At 43.4% G+C, this 19,347-nt stretch overlaps 1 protein-coding gene across 3 annotated transcripts in view; it reads left to right on the top strand.

Annotated features, from left to right (window-relative positions):
• Positions 1–19,347, top strand: part of XPNPEP1 (X-prolyl aminopeptidase 1) — an 87,536-nt gene that overhangs the window by 40,177 nt on the left and 28,012 nt on the right. For all 3 annotated transcript variants that reach the window (XM_073595913.1, XM_073595911.1, XM_073595912.1), the window contains exons 8-13: positions 1,875–1,956; positions 3,962–4,172; positions 4,273–4,362; positions 13,459–13,509; positions 13,598–13,656; positions 15,412–15,489. In XM_073595913.1, coding sequence (XP_073452014.1) covers positions 1,875–1,956; positions 3,962–4,172; positions 4,273–4,362; positions 13,459–13,509; positions 13,598–13,656; positions 15,412–15,489 — 571 coding nt within the window. The remainder of the gene's footprint in view (positions 1–1,874; positions 1,957–3,961; positions 4,173–4,272; positions 4,363–13,458; positions 13,510–13,597; positions 13,657–15,411; positions 15,490–19,347) is intronic.

Consider the following 19,347-nt stretch of genomic DNA (forward strand, 5'->3'; position numbering starts at 1 on the left):
AACTTTTCAATACGAGGGTCATATCATATATTTTACAAATATTTGTTGGTAAAAAGTAGAGATGCACTGATGCCATTTTTTTACATTTTTTTTATAAGTACCAATACTTTTTTTAGTACTCGCTGATGCCAATTACCGATACCTACCTTAACTGTTTCACTTCAGCTGTCGGCAATGGTACAAAGCATTGAAAAGTTATTTACAAATTAAATAAATTGATTTTATTTTTAAATTTTGCGCTATTTCAACGTGAAATGAATAAATATATGTTAATATATATGTGTAAAAATATTCACTAACAACAAAGCAAACAAAAAAATGTTTTAATTGTTTATCGTTTATAAAATAGACGTGAACAAAAAAAAGCAGGAAAATAATAATTAAATGGAGGAGAATAGGGAGTTAATTAAGGCTGATTACAGTAAATTAAGGGTTAATAAAAGGTTAAACAGAGGGAAATTTTGTTTATCCCTTTGATCTGCAGATGAAGAAACAGAAAGATACAAAAAGAAATAATGTTTCTTTTTATTTTAGTGTTTCAGCGGGAGCAATGTTGCGGCTGCTTTATTTATTTATTTTTTGACAGCTCCAATTATCGGACTTCTTTAAAGAGGAAGTAAACCCTGATGGGTTTACTTCCTCTTTGTTTCCCTGCAAAGGTAAAGCATAATGGGCTACTATGCATCGCGATGCCACCGATGTCCCCTCTTCCACGAAGCGTCCATCTTCCTTCCGGGTATCGTTGCTCCGACGCTGTGACTGGCCGGAGCAGCGTTGACGTCACTCTGGCGCATGCGCGCGGGAGCCGTCAGTGACGGCATGATCGCCTTCACTAACTACACGCTCAGTGTGCGCTGTAGACATCGGTGCCCGTTTTCAGGAAAATATCTCCTTAACTGTGTAGGTTAAGGAGATATTTCTTGCACCTACAGGTAAGCCTTAATCTAGGCTTACCTGTAGGTTAAAGTGGTCTGTAAGGGTTTACAACCACTTTAAGACTTTAGCTGTAAACAGGGGAGACCTACTGACAGCTCAAAGAACCGAGCCTGAAGGTATTGGTTTCAGCTATCAGTGCATTTGCACAAGTACCGATACTTGTGCAAATACTCTGTACCGATACTAGTATCAGTGCAAACCTAGTAAAAAGTCTCCACTGGAGCCCCCCCTTTTTTGCATCAGGTTACCCATTAGGTTCACCATCCAAGTCCCCCCCCCCCCCCCCCTTACATTAGGTTCCCCATTCGAGTCCCTCCCCCTTTACATCATGTTCCCCATCCGAGCCCCCCCACCATCCCCTGACATCAGGTTCCCCATCAGTCTGTTTTCCTCCCCTCCCCCTTATATGAGGTTCCCCATTAGAGTGTCCCCCTCCCTTTACATCCTGTTCCCCATCCAAGCATACCCCCCCCGCCTTACATCAGTCCCCCCCAACCCACCACTTTACATGGGTTTCTCCATCAGAGCCCCCCCCCCCCCCCCCCGCATCAGGATCCCTATCAGAGTCCCCCCCTACATCAGAAGCAGGCACCATAAGCAGCCTCTGCTGACCTTAATCCTCAATCAATGCACACTACTGACCCTATCTGCAGGTTGGATGTGGCCCTTGGTTCGTAGTTTGGAGGCCCCTGCCTTAGAAGGGAATTGAGTTGGTCACCCTCTGCTGTTGTAGGACAAATGTAGTACAGGATTGACCAGGGATATCCATCAAGTATCGGTGCTGGTGAATATGTTTATGGCTGCTGTTCCAGTAGCTCAAATTTGACTCAGAACAGCACAAAAACACCAACACCCTGATAGAGATAAACTAGTATATTTAGTGATGTGTGTGTCTCCTGATTGAGATTTTCAGCATGTGTTCACTTCTCTCTGATTAGGGCTGTTTAATCTCAGAGGCTCTGATGTGGAGTATAACCCGGTATTCTTCACTTATGCCATTGTGGGAACAGAAGCAATCAGGTGAGTCTGAGCTTTGATTTTTTTACATGGAGACACGTTTTATGGTGGTCATACACCAGTCCATCAGGAACCAGACGAAATTCGCTCTGTGGGAGGCCCGGCTTCATTCAACAAAAGCCAGATCGTTTGACTTTTATAGAAGCAGCCTGCTAGAAAAACACTGTCCAAACAGCAGCTGTGTCCAATCAGGTGCAGCCACTGGTTGGCTATTCTTAGAGCCGTCGGAAACTGTCAGAATACAATTTGACGATCTCCACTATTTAGTGTGGATGGAGGAATCTGTTAACTTCCTTTTTTTCAAGGCATCCACTACTCTCCTAATAAAATAAGGTTAGTTGTTTGAACTTTCCTTCTGATATTTTGAGGTCACGTCCCTTTGTTCTTGATCTTGGCTTCATATTGAAATTACTTGTACATATTAAGTTCCTGAAGACGCTCTCAATATATTATCCCCCAGACCTTTTCACCATTTTTGTTGCCCATCTCTGGACTGTTCTTCCTTATTAATATCTCTTTTGTAGGTGAGATCTCCAGAACTGGACACGGTATTCTAAATGAGGTCTAACTAAATCTATATAGCGTAATTGGGACCTCCTTCCTCCTGCTGGTGATCCCTCTAGTAATATAAAAATTAGTTACGTTTTTGATGTGGTTTTTGAGTCACATGACCTATGAAAAACACACCATAAGCACAGTAATCATGGTAAAGTCAGCCTAAAATCACTATGAATTCGCTGTAAAATCGTAGCAAAAACTCAGTGCATTTTCAGTGCCATTATCGGCACCTTTTCCATTATCGACATTCTGCTGAAATTTCGGTGCATTTCTAATAAAAATCTCTATAGAGGAATCAGGACCTCCTTCCCCCTGCTGGTGATCCCTCTAGTGATGTAAAGATCTCTATAGAGGAATCAGGACCTCCTTCCCCCTGCTGGTGGTGACCCTTCTAGTGATATAAAGATCTTTATAGAGGAATCGGGACCTCCTTCCTCCTACTGGTGATCCCTCTAGTGATGTAAAGATCTCTATAGGGGAATCAGGACCTCCTTCCTCCTACTGGTGATCCCTCTAGTTATGTAAAGATCTCTATAGGGGAATCAGGACCTCCTTCCTCCTGCTGGTAATCCCTCTAGTGATGTAAAGATCTCTATAGGGGAATCAGGACCTCCTTCCTCCTGCTGGTGATCCCTCTAGTGATATAAAGATCTCTATAGGGGAATCAGGACCTCCTTCCTCCTACTGGTGATCCCTCTAGTTATGTAAAGATCTCTATAGGGGAATCAGGACCTCCTTCCTCCTACTGGTAATCCCTCTAGTGATGTAAAGATCTCTATAGGGGAATCAGAACCTCCTTCCTCCTGCTGGTGATCCCTCTAGTGATATAAAGATCTCTATAGGGGAATCAGGACCTCCTTCCTCCTGCTGGTGATCCCTCTAGTGATGTAAAGATCTCTATAGGGGAATCAGGACCTCCTTCCTCCTGCTGGTGATCCCTCTAGTGATGTAAAGATCTCTATAGAGGAATCAGGACCTCCTTCCTCCTGCTGGTGATCCCTCTAGTGATGTAAAGATCTCTATAGGGGAATCAGGACCTCCTTCCTCCTGCTGGTGATCCCTCTAGTGATGTAAAGATCTCTATAGGGGAATCAGGACCTCCTTCCTCCTGCTGGTGACCCTTCTAGTGATATAAAGATCTCTATAGGGGAATCGGGACCTTCTTTGTCCTGTTGACAATTCCTCTAGTGATAAGTAAAGATCTATAAAGAAGATCCCTCTGGTGAGGCACTCCAACAAATTCACACAGTTTGCTCATTTTGCAATCATCTGAAAAAAAGAACCCCTAAATCCTTTTCCTCTGTATTTCTGGGTAGAATTGTACCCCCAATAGTGTACTCTATCAGAGAATTATTTTTCCCTAATTGCATTATTTTGCATTTAGATATGTTGAGCTTTGGCATTGATCTTCCATCACGTTCTATGTTGTGCCCTCTTTGTTTTTTTACAGGCTTTTTATTGACGGTGAGCGTCTGGCTGACCCAGCGGTCCGGGCGCACTTACAGCTGGACTCATCTCCAGCCGCTGAGTTCAGGATCCAGCTGGAGCCATACGGGTCAATACTGAGTGCTCTGCAGGGTGTTTGCACTGGGCTCTCCCCCAAGGAGAAGGTGTGGATTAGTGACAAGGCCAGCTACGCACTATCTGAAGCTATTCCAAAGGTACATGCTATATTCTACAAGGGCATATGTATGGCCAACTGTCCCTTATCTATAACCTCTGTATTTAATACTAATTGTTTATTTGTTTCATAATACTCAGACTCAAAGGTACCTGTCGCAGTACACGCCGATATGTCTGGCAAAGGCTGTGAAAAACTCTGCAGAGATTGAAGGAATGCGGAGAGCCCATGTAAGTCTTTTTTGGTGAATGTTAGGAACAAGTACCAGGAACTGTTAAAGTCCAAATGTTGCACCTTGACAAACAATGAGGGTAATTTACTAAAACTGGAGACTGCAAAATCTGGTGCAGCTGTGCATGGTAGCCAATCAGCTTCTAACTGCAGCTTCTTCAATTAAGCTTCAACAAAAAAAAGCTGGAAGCTGATTGCTTTCTATGAAGAGCTGCACCAGATTTTGCACTCTCCAGTTTTAGTAAATCTACCCCAGCGAGTCACCTTCTTCCATTGTCCACATCGCTGCTTGGATGACATGGACATGTCCTATTGGCTGTCCAGCTGCAGGGTTGTCTTTTGCTCCAGAAGATTGCACAGAATAATGTCACTAAGCTAGGGATGGTCAGTGCGGGTACACATTGCAGCACTGGATTACCGGCATCCACTCCTGAAAGCTGGTATGGCAAGGTTTATGTACGACAGACTGAGGAAAGGAAAAATGCAATTAGGGCCAGTTCATACCATACGTAGTGCGTTTTTTTTTTTTTTTCTTTTTTCTTTTTTCTATATCAAAAACACATGGAAAGTAGGTTATATGATTTCCTATGGCATAGTCCACACCAGTGTAGTCAGTTTCAGGGCTTTCCAGTTCTAGAAAAAAAAAGTAGAACAAGCTGCATTTTTTCTTCACTGGATTTTACTGGAACGCAGTAAAACACATCAAAAATGGCCCAGAATGCACTGAAACGCATCAAAAACACACCGGACCCCAGTGCAGTGAAAAAAACAGGAAAAAAGAAAAAAAGCATCTGGAACACATCCAGAAACGCACAGGAACGTGCCAAAATTGCGTTAAAAACGTACATACAGAAACGCATCTGGAATAGATCTGGAGTGCGTTTTTGTAATGTGAAACAGCCCTTAGGGTTTCTTTTTATAAATGGGTGGGAAAGGAGGGTCTTTGTGTGTTGCTGGAGATGGGCTCTAATGTGAACCTGTGACGTGACATGTTTGGAACATGCAGGAAATTTTTTTAATACAATCCCCTGGTATGGGGATACATGTGACTCGCCCCCTTCCTCCCAGAATACAGTGCTTAGGCCGCAGTGGCCATTCTCCAAGCCCAAACACTGTTGCCTTGTTTGGATTTCCAGCTCTGAAGGAGAAGCATGGTAGCATTAGTGGGTAAGGGGGGTTGTTCTTTCAGGAGAACCTTTCAAGGAGATCATACTACCTTCAGAAACTTTTATTATTATTTTAGGCCTCATGCACATAGGCACCTGGGGCTGTATGATGTGAAATACGGGTGTATTCCCCACCATGGAGTTGCAGGTGCTGCATACAGCTGCCCATAGAAATAAATGGCTGTACGCTAGTATACTCCAATATGTGTGGAAATGCACTCATGACTCATGCATACAAATGTACAGCTGTGGATGCAGACTGGACCTTTGGACGCAGTGTATGTGATTGTGAACACTTGTCGTCTATACTTGGAGCACTTCAGGATGGACGGTTATGATGGATGTAATTCATACAACATGCTGCAATGTAGCCACTGATCTCAATGAGGTGCCTTGCTGTTCTCTAGCAGGTTAATTGGGTATTTTTGGGATCTATAGAATTGTCCTCCACTCCAAAGTGTGCACTGCTCTCGGTTTCCTGAGGATCAGATGCTCTAAGTATGGGTGTAATATGGTTCAAAATGTGGAGAGAGCCTTTAAAGTGTTACTAAACCCACAACAGTAAAATCAGCCTGTATATACAGTAAAGCATGCTTGTTATACTCACTGTGGAACCTAAGGGATTAATCCTCTGTGTAAAAAGACTGTTTCAACCTGTCTTCTATGATCCTCCCCTTCTTTCACTGTCCCCCAAACCATCTCCTGATAGAACAGAGGCTAGGGGGCAAGCAGCACAGGCTCAGTTTGGTGTACATTGATAGAGAGTTGTTTTTTTGTTTTTGTTTTTTTGGGAGAGTACATGTGATCAGAACCGGGGCAATTGTCACTGTCCAGACAGAGGGTCAGGGGTCCTGCAGCTTCATAGGACAATCCGGGGGGAATTAAAACTCCTCTATAAGATTTAACCAGACACTGATAGGAGTCACAAGACTTTTATATACTGATGATGAGAAAAGGTATTTAGCAGTTTATTTTTACTAAAACTATTGCATTTCCATGTTCTGTGTACTGCAGGAGACCAGATATAGTGAATTCCAGGTCCTGGTTTTAGTAACACTTTAAGTATGGAGACCTATGAAATTCAATGGACGGGGCAGTCTCTAGGTGGCAACTTGTTGCTGCAGGTTTTTGCAATAAAGCAGGATGTGACCTCCATTGAGGTGCAGCTGTTCACTTCTCGTTGGTGTTTTGGTGGAACAATTGCCCATGGTTTAAAATGATTAGCATCAAAGACATAGGAATGTTACACTCCACCACATCGATCAGGGAGCGATGAGGGCGGTATCGTATATTTTTATAAAAATTTGCGGGCCGAAAAAAGGCATTTTTATAAATGAAGGAATACGTTTTACTTGGAGCTCTTTTGTAATCGGCATGATATAATTTACAACAACAGAAAAGAACCTTATTAAGTGATACGAAGAAAAGAATTTCAAAATAAACTCGAGCCATTTAATGAAGGCAATATTTTTTTTAATATAACAAACATTTACCCAGTCGTCTTCCAGGACAGCCCATAAGAGAAGCCCTTCCTCCCGAAAAGGAACAGGAAACACATCACCAATACACTATAAAAGGCAGTCCCTCTGCTGAACTGGTCAGTTTTTTGTGTTTCCTCCGGACGGAGGAGATGCATCACCTGGAACCTGGGTGGTGGAGGCCTCTGTTCGCCTGGCTTTCTTTTTGTTCTACCCACTTGGCTCCACTGGGAGTAGCTAGTAGGATTTTCTTCAAGAGGGCCCTCCAAGACCACTCCGGAGAGGAAGGTGGAAGGTGCAAGCTTGGTTCCCTTTCTCCTTCTGTGCCTGGCGAAGGCCATGACTGGAAGTCATACCCCCTTGACAGGAACCAGCACAGGCAGCATGGGTTCCCAGTCAGTTCCCAAGTGTTTTGACCTTGCCTTCCTACACACAGTGCAATCTGCAGTTGATTAACAACTCAACTCCACTTGTCTTACAGAGCCCTCCATTCCCACTAGTGCAGAGCTGGGAGGGAGGAAGTGTAAACTCCAGAGCTTTTTGATGAAGGACTTTTCTCCTGATGTAATATGCCTTCACTCACTTGGGATTTGACCTTACAAGCCTCAGGAGTTCTGTGGGGTTTATCCTGCCATACACATTCTCTGTGATAGAAATCTGTGTCAGGGAAAATGTACAGCCTTAGCATAAGTCTCTTTTGGGCCTAAGATTTTATATTTATGTAATGTCTCCTACTGCATGTCAGCACTTGGTTTAGTCTGGTGTTGCAGCCGGTTACACTATAGGCCCTTTCCCAGGATATGTGTCATGAGATATTTGATATATGAATTTCCATCTAGGTCAGGGGTCTTCAAACTATGACCCTCCAGTTGTTCAGCAACTACAATTCCCATCATGCCTAGTCATGTCTGTGAATGTCAAGAGTTTTACAATGCCTCATGGGACGTCTAGTTCCTCAACAGCTGGAGGGCCGTAGTTTGAAGATCCCTGATCTAGGTAATGGTTTATACAGCTTGGTAACAGAGTTCTGCAGCCAATTTAGTGTTTTACCATTAGGACTGACAGGCCATGTGTGATTCTTGTGCTCTTCTGGTGTTATCCGGTGTTCTGCCGAGAAAGTTCCCCTCGGCGGATAAGGCGCAGCGCTTGCGCAGTAGGAGCCGGCGAAAATAGCCGAAGCCGAATACAATAGAAATCAGCTGTACACGGCGCCTGTAAGAGGGCCCCTCGCGGCCTCGCTTCGCTCACCACGCTTCGGGCACGGCCTCGCTTCGCTCACCACGCTTCGGGCACGGCCTCGATTTGCTCGGCACTTTTTTATTCTCCCTCTAGGTCCACTTGGATGGTGGGGCTTCAACCTGGACCCAGGGCGCAGGCGCCGTGTACAGCTGATTGAAGTTTTTCATCTTCGACTATTTTCGGCGGCTCCTAGTCGTTCGTATTGCGCAAGCGCTGCGCCTGCGCAGTACAGGGGGGTCCTTATCCGCCGGGGGAACTTTCTCGGCAAGACACCGGTTTTAGACCTCTGAATGACTTCCTTGTAGTGAATGTGTCCTCTATTTAAACATCTAGAGATTGTCATGGGTTTACTCTGCAGCACTAGTGTAATGCTAGAACCAATAACGCTACAGCTTTTTACATGTGCTTTACTTATGAGTGCTGGGGTTATCTGTCTTGTACCACAGTGGTTGCCTCTTCAGAGCTTCCTTGCTAATGGTTAGAAACTCGGTTTCTCCAATGTTTTAAGGCATTTATGGAATGGAATGTCTTTGTTTTGCTTCACTTAGTGTGGAGTTTTGCAACCCTAGGTCTGCAGGTCATGTGCTGTACTTATGCATTTTGGGGTGGTGTTTATCCTGTATCAAAATGCTCTACCTCTTCCATGGCCTCATGTGTAGAGGATATGATGGTTTATATTGCTGCATTTATGTAGTGTGTGTCCTTGTGCCACAAGAAATGTTGATACAGGGGTATAACCATATTTTGCATGGGCAACGTAGTGGCTTGGTGGTTGGTGTTTCTACCAGGTGGCCCTGGGATTATCTGTTCAGATCCAACCATGCCATCAGAGTCCTGCATGTTTTCCAAGTATGCAAGTGGCACTAAAAGCCATGGCTGGCAAAGGCAGAACATAAGGGCAACAACTTGGTTGCTTACCTTCTGACAAACACAGCCAGCAGCAGCGCCTTCTCATCTTCAGCAATGATTGCAATACGGGAGGTGGTTGCAGGCGTGAATAAAATACGCACATGCAATTAAGGGTGTATGCGCTCCAAATTAGCAGAAAGAGGGGAGCATTTGGAGGCTTGTTCTAGTGGATTTTTGGCATCTCATAATCTGTAAAGTACAGTAGTCAGGTCGGCATTTTAGGCAACCCCCCCTTACTGCTTAGTCTTTTCAGGTGGCAGTGGGTGCACCATAGCTTGGAGTATCAGCACTATCTCGGGTATCAGTGCTGCCTCCATGTAACAAAGCTGTTGTATATAACATGATGTTCGTGGAACTTTAACACGGGTCCCTGAAGGGATAATGTATGTCTCAAGGCACGAGCTTAGTCACATTTCATATATATAAGGTTGTAGATGGGGAAAAGTCACTAGTCGTATGCCTTTGTAGCAGATCCTTATGTTTATATTCTATATAGGATGGTAATTTTTTTTTTTTTTTTATCTCCACCATAGTTGGGGCTAGTCTCTATTGAGAATTTAGGATAACTAGGCCCGCCATATCTATGAAAATGATGGTATTTCCAAGGGTGGTAAAGGTCTTTGGACTTTTAATGACCCTCCCTAACAGTAAATTCTTACTAATCCTCTCATGGGCTGTCCTGGAAGATGACTGGGGAAAACCTGGAGTTAGACTTACTGGTAACTCTATTTCCAGGAGTCTTCCAGGACAGCCAGGTTCCCGCCCTTATGTTAATGGATATTATGTTTGTATATGCTTTAAGGTTTTGTCCTTCAGTTCCTGTTTAAAACTGACCAGTTCAGCAGAGGGAACTGCCTTTTTAAAGTGTATTGGTGATGTGTTTCCTGTTCTTGTCGGGAGGAGGGGCTTCTCTCATGGGCTGTCCTGGAAACAGAGTTACCCGTAACTAGTACTAGTAACTCCGGTTTTTATACTTACCTGCTCTGTGCGATGGTATTGCACAGAGTGGCCCGATTCTCCTCTTCTAGGGTCCCCTCCTGGCACTCTCCTCCTCTCCTCCTCTTCTGTGTCTTTTCCCATAGCAAGCACTTGCTATGGGGCACACCAGGCTGTTTGTGTCTATGTATGTGTCTCCATCCTCAGAGGATTTGATTGACAGCAGCAGGAGCCAATTGTTTCCGCTGCTGCCTCCATGTCCAGTGAGTAGAGAAAGCAGAGATGAACGAAAGAGGAGTCGGGGGGATTTTAGAGGTGAGCTGATACTCTTGTTTTTTACCTTAATGCAAAAAAAAAAACACCTGAAGCATTTAGAACCTTTTTAATAAAGGTCCAACAAAAATAATTTCAGTCTGCACATTTCTTATCAGAGTCCTTTTTAAAGCAGAACTGCATCTAAGCACTACAAACCAAATACTCTATTTAATTCATTGTTATTATTCAAAGCAAACTCCTACATCCATCCATTCCTGTCTCAGTGCTTTATTTTGCCGATAAATCACTTTGAACCCTCCCCTCCTAGCATTTTTTGTCATGGCCATCTTGAGTGAGGGCAGATGATTCTTGTAGAATTTACTTCCTGGAATCCATCTGCCCTTAGCCCAGGCATGCTGGCAGGAGGGTGTGCTTAGCTGAGAAAACCCCTCCTGTGCTCCTGAAGACTCCTGGGATGTATGATATCATTTGCCTAGGCATAGAAACCAGGAAGTGAACTGAAGAAATATTACAAAAAAATTTAAAACAAATAAATAAACCTTCCTATCTATTTACTGATGCTAGCAGCATAAGGATTAAAAATAGTCAATGTTGATTAAAAGAGGGAAGTTCTGCTTTAACCATTTGCCGACTGCTGCACGCCGATACACGTTGGCACAATGGCAGCAGTGGGCAAATAGGCGTACCTGTACGTCCCCTTTAAGAGGCGGGGATAGCAGGCGCACGCCGGCTGCGTACAGCGTGACTGTGCCCAGCAGACTCGATGTCCGTCGGTCTCCCAGCGATCGTGTCATGGAGCTGCAGAACGGGAAGTGCCTATGTAAACAAGGCATTTCCCCGTTCTGCCTTGTGTCATGACACATATCACTGCTCCCTGTCATTGGGAGCAGTGATCGCTGTCATGTGACTTGTAGCCCATCCCCCCCACAGTAAGAATCACTCCCTAGGACACACTTAACCCCTTCATAGCCCCCTAGTGGTTAACCCTTTCACTGCCATTGTCAGTTACACAGTAATCATTGCATTTTTATAGCACTGATCGCTGTATAAATGACAATGGTCCCAAAATAGTGTCAAAAGCGTCCGATGTGTCTGCCATAATGTCGCAGTCCCGATAAAAATCGCAGATCACCGCCATTACTAATAAAAATAAATAAATAAAAATGCCATAAAACTATCCCCTATTTTGTAGACGCTATAACTGCGCAAACCAATCAATATATGCTTATTGTGATTTTATTATTTATTTATTTTTTACCAAAAATATGTAGAAGAATACATATCGGCCTAAACTGAGCAAAAAAAATCATTTTTTTAATGTGTTTTTTTTTTTTTCAAAGTTGTCGCCCTTCTTTTTTGTTTATAGTGCAAAAAATAAAAACCGCAGAGGTAATCAAATGCCACCAAAAGAAAGCTCTATTTGTGGGGGAAAAAAGGACGTCAATTTTGTTTGGATGCAACGTCGCGCAATTGTCAGTTAAAGCGACCCAGTGCCGAATCGCAAAAAGTGCTCTGGTCAGGAAGGGGGTAAAATCTTCCAGGGCTGAAGCGGTTAAAGGAGTTGTAAAGGTAGAAGGTTTTTTTATCTTAATGCATTTTATGCATTAAAGTGGATGTAAACCCAATGTCATCCTTTCTAAACTACTGCCATAGGGGTTATCTATAAGGATATACATGCCTCCTGCATGTATCTTTACCTGTCAAATGTCTCCCCTCTGTCTGTTATGAGACCCGAAAAACTGCAGATTCTGTGGGTGGGTCTGTTGTCTGGAGCTCGGTGGGTGGAGTCATGATGTCAGTAGACTCCCCGCCCACCTCTACACTCCCCTTGTCAACATGCATTTTCTCCTGTGTATTTCTTACACTGAACTTCTGCTATGATCTCTAACATCCAGTGAAAAGACAGGAAAGTAACCACATGACTTCAGCATGCCAAATCATGGTGAGGTGTGGAACAGCCAATCCTTACAGAGCTGCTGAAGAAAGGAGTGGGGGAGGGAATTAAAAAATCATGCATGTGTCTTAGGCTGTCACTCACAGCAAGGGGGAGTATTTGACAAAGTTTTTCTCAGTTTGTCAAGATTTTTCTCACTGAATAATAAAAGAGGATTGCTCAGAGCTGGATTAACTCTGTGTGGCAAGACTGGGCTCAAATGATAGGAAATCTTATACTCTACAGTATGATAAAAAAAATTCGGGTTTACATCCACTTTAAGATAATAAAACCTTTTGTGTGTAGCCCCTAATTACTTACCTGAGCCCCATCTTTCTCCAGCGATGTCCATGAATGTCTAAGCCGTCCAGGACACTTCTCCTGATTGGCTGAGACACAGCAGTGGCGCCATTGGCTCCTGCGCCTGTCAGTCGATCAGCCAATCGGGAGAGAGGGGGCGGCGCCGGGTCAAAGCCCCGTGTCTGAATGGACACACAGAGCTGTGACTCTGCTCCAGTGCCCCCATAGGAAGCTGCTGACTGTGGGGGCACTCGATAGGAGGAAGGGGTCAGGAGCAGCAAAGAGGGACCCGAGAAGAGGAGGATCGGGACTGCTGTGTGCAAATCCACTGCACAGAGGAGGTAAGTATAACATGTTTGTTTTAAAAACGAACCTTTAAATCATGGTCCCCTTCACAGTCTCCCTTACATCAGTATCCCATCGGAGTCCATTCCAGAGTCCCTCAAGTCAGAATGCCCCCTTACTGCAATGCTCCCTATCAGAGTCCACAGAAGAGTCCCCTCTTATGTCAGAGTTCCCCCTTACATTAGGGTCCCAAACGGAGCGAAGACATCAACTGTGGGCCAGATGGAATTGTGTAGCAGGCTGCAGTTTGGCGACCCTTGACAATTTAAATTTTATAATTATTGAAATTTGTAATTGAAATAAATAAAATATAATAAATAAAATATAATTTTAATTTAAACTATTGTTCTACTTTGTGCTGAAGGAACATAGTGACAAAGTCCATTTTAGAGTCAGAGAGAGCAAAAAAAGAAGAAAAAAGTGTCTCTCTCTCTGTTAATGAATTCTTGTACATATAACCTTGGTATTGTCGCCTAGTTTGTGCCATTAGGATATCACTTGTCTGTGTTTTAGATTAAGGACGCCGTGGCCCTCTGTGAGCTGTTCTGCTGGCTGGAGAAAGAGGTAAGAATACTAATACTGGGGATGTGATCATCCTCCCTCTTCTATGGGAAATCATTGCGTTATTGTTGATGTCTGTTTTCCGTTACAGATCCACAGTGACAGTATTACAGAGATAGGAGTTTCGGATAAAGCAGAAGAATTCCGAAGGTAAAATCCCATAATTGCAGCTACATTTCTTCTTGAGGAGGAACTTAGTCCCCTGTAATTTAGCCCACTTCCCCACAATTTTTATCTGTGCATTCGCTCAAAGGATCTGTCTGGCCTTCGGGACCTTGAAGAGACCTGCGGCACATCTGTACATGGGGGAAGAGGTTCCTGCACATGTGCAGACACCCTGAGACCTCTTATCTGTGTCGTCTTAGACCCCATACACACTATTAGATTTTCTGCAGATTTTTGTCTTCAGATTTACCAAAACCATATAATATGAGGCCAAACCTTAAGAGTTTCAATTTGTATGCAATCAGGCAGGCCCTTGCACTACATGGTTTTGGTAAATTTGAAGACAAAAGTCTGCAGAAAATCTAATAGTGTGTATGGGGCCTTAGTCATGTCCTGAAGTTCTGCAGCACATCCTGCACATGTGTGAAATCCAGAACACGACATCATTCTTCCCTAGTTCAGAAAAGTGTTACAAACGCTTTAAAAAAAAGAATCATTTTTTTTAAATTTAATTGTGGAAGAATAAGGGGGGAGGAGCCAGGTTTAAATAAGTTGCTTTATTGGGTTAAAGCGGAACTTCACTCTCATAATCAGCCTGAACTATTTTTAATTCTTATGCTGCTAGCATTAGTAAATAGATAGGAAGGTATATCATACTTAATTATTTTAGCCAGTTCCGGACTGCCCCATAGCAGATATACTGCTACAGGGCGACCCTCCTGTGCAGGATCACGTGCCGCCAGCAGGCTTTTTCTGCTGTGAAAAATCACAACAGAAGCTGATCTGCGGGTGCCGGGCACTGGCTGTCCACTGGCACCTGCCAATCCTCGGTAAAACACAGAGAACAGAGATCTGCCTATGTAAACAAGGGAGATCTCTGTTCTGATGGGGTAAGTGATGGACAGTGCATATAGCACTGATCACTCTATTATGCCCCTTTCACACTTGTACGACCTGAAAGTCGCGCAACTTTGATACAACTTTGCCACGACTTTGATGTGACTTGAAGCAATGTCAAGTCGCAGGATAAGTCTCACAGGTGTGAAAGGGGCCTTAGTGTCACTGGTTCCCACAAAGTGTCAAAAGTCCTGCTATGAGTCGCTAATCGAAACCATTATTTAAAAAAATTGTAAAAATCCATGAAAGTATACCATAGTTTGTAAACGCTATAGAGTTTGCGTAATCAATATATACTTATAGGGATTCTTTTGTTACCAAAAATATGCAGCAGAATAGATGTTGGCCTAAATTTATGAAGAAATGTGATTTTTTTTTTTTTTTTTATGTTTTGGATGTGTTTTATAGCAGAAAAGAAACAAAACAAAAAAAAATTTTCTTTTTCAAAATTATCGCTCTTTTTTTGTTTATAGCGCAAAAAAGAAAAAATGCAGTGGTGATCAAATACCACCAAAAGAAAGCTCTATTTGTGGGGAAAAAATACATACATTTTATTTGGGTTCAACGTCGCACGACCGTGCAGTTGTCCGTTAAAGTAACGCAGCGCCGTATCGCAAAAAATGGCCTGGTCATGAAGGGGGATAAGTGGTTAAAGTGGGGCTGGGTGAGAAGGGGTTAATATGGACTAACTTATTACACATTTGGTAAATTCTGTGAAAATAAAATCCTTATTTTATAAAGTTTTAGTAATTTCTTTTTTTATTTCATGTAATGGGTATATATATTGTTATCACAGCAGAGAGAAGAATGTTACGCTTTTTTTTTTTTTTTTTTGTGTTTCAGCCAACAACATGACTTCAAAGAGCTCAGCTTTCCCACCATCTCCAGTACGGGACCGAATGGGGCAATCATTCATTACAAGTAAGATCTGCTTTGCTTCCATTTCTTGATGGTTATGGGAGATCTGTACTGAAAATATACAAACTGCCATTGCTTTCCTTGCTCTGGATCAGTAGCTCAGAAGGTATTGGAGTCAGGCAACTGGCATTTTCATAAGGAGGTCAGTAATGCTGTAAATTTAAATTTAATACAGGTGCTGCCAAAGGCCACCTTTATAAATGGGCAGCCAGTGCAGCTCAGCACAACATACACCACACCTGCAGCCCAAAGGAAACTGAAAATATATCCTTTCATAATATCATGTTCTGTACACTGGTGTTTTTTTTTATTTATTGTTGGGTAAAGATTTCTTTATATTTACAGGGTTATCTTGGTTAACCCCTTCCTGCCGAGTGTATGCACATATGCGGCCTCAATGAAGTGGGTCGTCTTCCATGGGGCTACTTATGTGCACTGCTCTGTTTGTGCTGGGAGCGCGCAGCTCAGTGCTCACCCAACACAGTTGCCCTGTGCTTTCTATATGGCCCTGCTGTCTTGTGGGACCTGTGTGTGTCCCAGAAGGCGACAGGAGGGAAGCAGGAGGGACCGGAAATGCTTGTAGATCTTACCCGGACGTGGGAGCAGGTACCTGCTCACATCTAAAAAAAAAAAAAAAAAAAAAGCCAAATGTGGCAGTGAAGGGGAGGTGCAAACAAGCAGAGCTTCCCCTTTTTGGGTTGAGCGCCGCTTTAAGCTTTAACCAAAAACCCACTGGAAGCTGATTGGTTTCTATGCAGAGCTGCACCGGATTTTGCACTCTCCGGTATTAGTAAATAAACCCCATATTGTAACACAGGCATTAAGAATTATTTTACCTTTGTACTGAAGGGGTTAATAAGAGGCAAAGTTTATAAAGATAAGTGGTAGCAGTTTTTGGTTGAGCAGAAAGCGGAAAAAAATCCCTTGTGCTACTGGGACTAATTGTACCTCTTGTCAGGGAGGAATATTTTTTTTTTTTTTTTTTTTTTTACACCACACAAAGACAGTGAGATTAAAGCCCTAGATCAAAACGTTCTCCTTTTTATTCTTTAGTTCCAATACCTGTGGATACCATTAGCTGTAAGAAAACCATTCAGTCCTATTTTTATATGACCTACCTTCTTTTCAGAGTATACATTTTTTATTTATTTTTTTTTTTTTATGTCCTCCTGGGGTTATTAAAGAAAATAGATTTGGCAGCTATGATACTTGGCTTTAATTGGAACTTCTCCCCATGCAGTACCTGTTTTAAACCACAAGATGTCCTCAGTCTTCCAGGTTGAATGACACCCAACATCACTCACCCTGGAAGACTGGGGACATACTGATGCAGGGCATTGTGGCCCCACCATCTAAGATATTTATTTCAGGTACTTGTATAGCACTGTCAATTTACGCAGCGCTTTACTTATACATTGTACATTCACATCAGTCTCTACCCTCAAGGAGCTTACAATCTAAGGTCTCTATCTCACATTCATACATACTAGGGACAATTTAGACAGGATCCAATTAACCTACCAGCATGTCTTTGGAGTGTGGGAGGAAACCCACGCAGGCACAGGGAGAACATGCAAAGTCCAGGCAGGGTAGTGTCATGGTTGGGATTCGAACCAGTGACCCTTCTTGCTGCTAGGCGAAAGTGCTACCCACTACACCACTGTGTCTACACCAGGGTGTCCTGTACACTTGGTGTTTTGATGCAGGGAGCGGAAATTCAAGGAGTAGCTCAGGGTTGATGCACTGAAAGGAGAGGGGATTCTGCTGTGCGTTAGTAAGTTGCTGAGTTGCCGAAAGTGGTATTCCAGACTATACCTAGCTAATCTTGAAAAATGCTCCCTCGCCCCTCTTAATACCTATGCTGACTAAGCTGTTTAAGAAAGATGTATATACTTACCTATTTACATGCTTCTCTGGCTTGATAATGTTGTCCGGCTCTCCTGTGTCAGTTGGCAGAGACTGCAGGGGAGAGGAGGGAGCACTGACATCAAATGGGCCATAGGAGCCTATGGGTGACGTCACCAATCCTGGACATTACCAGCCATTGTCGAGTACTCCTTCCTCTCCCCTGTAGCTGCCACTGGCTGAAATTTGGGATCACATGACCAGACAAGAGCGGCCTGAAAATAGGTAAGTATAAGCATCTTTCTTACACAGGTTAGTCAGCATAGTTGTTAGGAAGGGGGAGGGAGAGTTTTTAAGATTTGTTCGGCATAGTCTGGGTTTCTACTTTAAATTGGTTGCTATCTGCATCGGTATTGTCTCTGTATCATCCTGGAACGGCCAACCACGGGAGAAAACTGAACAGGATTCAGAGCAGCAGCGCATGACAAGCCAGAGGACGTCATAAAAAGGTAAGTAGAAGATAAAAAAATATACTGCTTGGGTAAGAGGGGAAGGGTGTGCTTTAGGTCAGTGTTTTTCAACATTTGTGATAGTAGGTCCTGGTAGATACCTTTTAAAAATAAATTAATAAATAAATTAAAAAAAAAAAAGGGAAAAAAAGCTGCTGCTATGCCCCAACAGTAAAAAAAATAGAGTAAAATGAATTTCAAATTGGGCAAAGAGACTATCACCCGGTAGCATCTTCCCCCTTCAATACCTTTCTTCAGTAATCCCCCATACCAACACCATGGATTTAATCCCTACCAACTCAACTTCACAGCAAAGTCCCCTATCAGCTCCTTGGATTACCCGTTATAATTACAACATGCCTGCTGCTATTTTAGGGTGCCAGCAACTCCTGCTTCTGTGCAGGCTGCTGCAGAGGTAAAAGGTCTATGCTGCAGCTCCTGCTGAGCCGCGTCCTGGGTCCTGCTCTGCTGCAGCTCCTATCTGCTGGCCTGTGGCTTGACAGCAGTCAGTCTTTGCAGGAGCCTGTAGTTATCATTTATGTGTGTCTGCCTTTTATGGATACTTACTGCTTTCCCACCTGTAGGACTGCAGATTGACCGCTAAAGCTGTTAGTCTCTGCAGAGCTGGTGTGGATTGTTTAGTTAGTGTACTTGCCTGGTAGGTAGCGGTTGAGGAACGCTTACTTATTTAAACTATCATATAAGAGTACAATGATCTAGTTAAACTGCTCTTCAGCCTCATTTGATACGGGGTCTTTGAAATAGGCACCACCTACCCACCCGGAAAGGATTCTTCACAGTAAGAGCTGTGAAAATGTGTAATTAACTTCTATAGGATCTACTTTTTGCTATCTATATCCAGACGTGGCCAAAAGTTTTCAGAATGACACAAAAATTATTTTCACAAAGTCTGCTGCCTCGGTTTTTATGATGGCAATTTGCATATACTCCAGAATGTTATGAAGAGTGATCAGATGAATTGCAATTCATTTCAAAGTCCCTCTTTGCCATGAAAAATGAACTTGATCCCATCAAAGAATTTCCACTGCATTTGTGAAGAAGGCTTCAGGGTGCCCAAGAAAGTCCAGCAAGCACCAGGATCGTCTCCTACAGTTGATTCAGCTGCGGGATCGGGGCACCACCAGTGCAGAGCTTGCATGGCAGCAGGCAGGTGTGAGGGCGTCTGCATGCACAGTGAGAAGACTTTTGGAGGATGGCCTGGTGTCATAAAGGGCAGCAAAGAAGCCACTTCTCTCCAGGGAAAACATCAGGGACAGACTGATATTCTGCAAAAGTTATAGGGATTGGACTGCTGAGGACTGGGGTAAAGTCATCTTCTCTGATGACTCCCCTTTCCGGTTGTTTGGGGCATCCGGAAAATGCCTTGTCCGGAGAAGAAAAGGTGAGCGCTACCTTCAGTCTTGTGTCATTCCAACAGTAAAGCATCCTGAGACCATTCATGTGTGGGGGTGCTTCTCAGCCAAGGGAGTGGGCTCACTCACAATTT

The sequence above is a fragment of the Aquarana catesbeiana genome, linkage group LG08, assembly GCF_042186555.1.
Source record: "Aquarana catesbeiana isolate 2022-GZ linkage group LG08, ASM4218655v1, whole genome shotgun sequence".
Taxonomy (NCBI): Eukaryota; Metazoa; Chordata; class Amphibia; order Anura; family Ranidae; genus Aquarana; species Aquarana catesbeiana.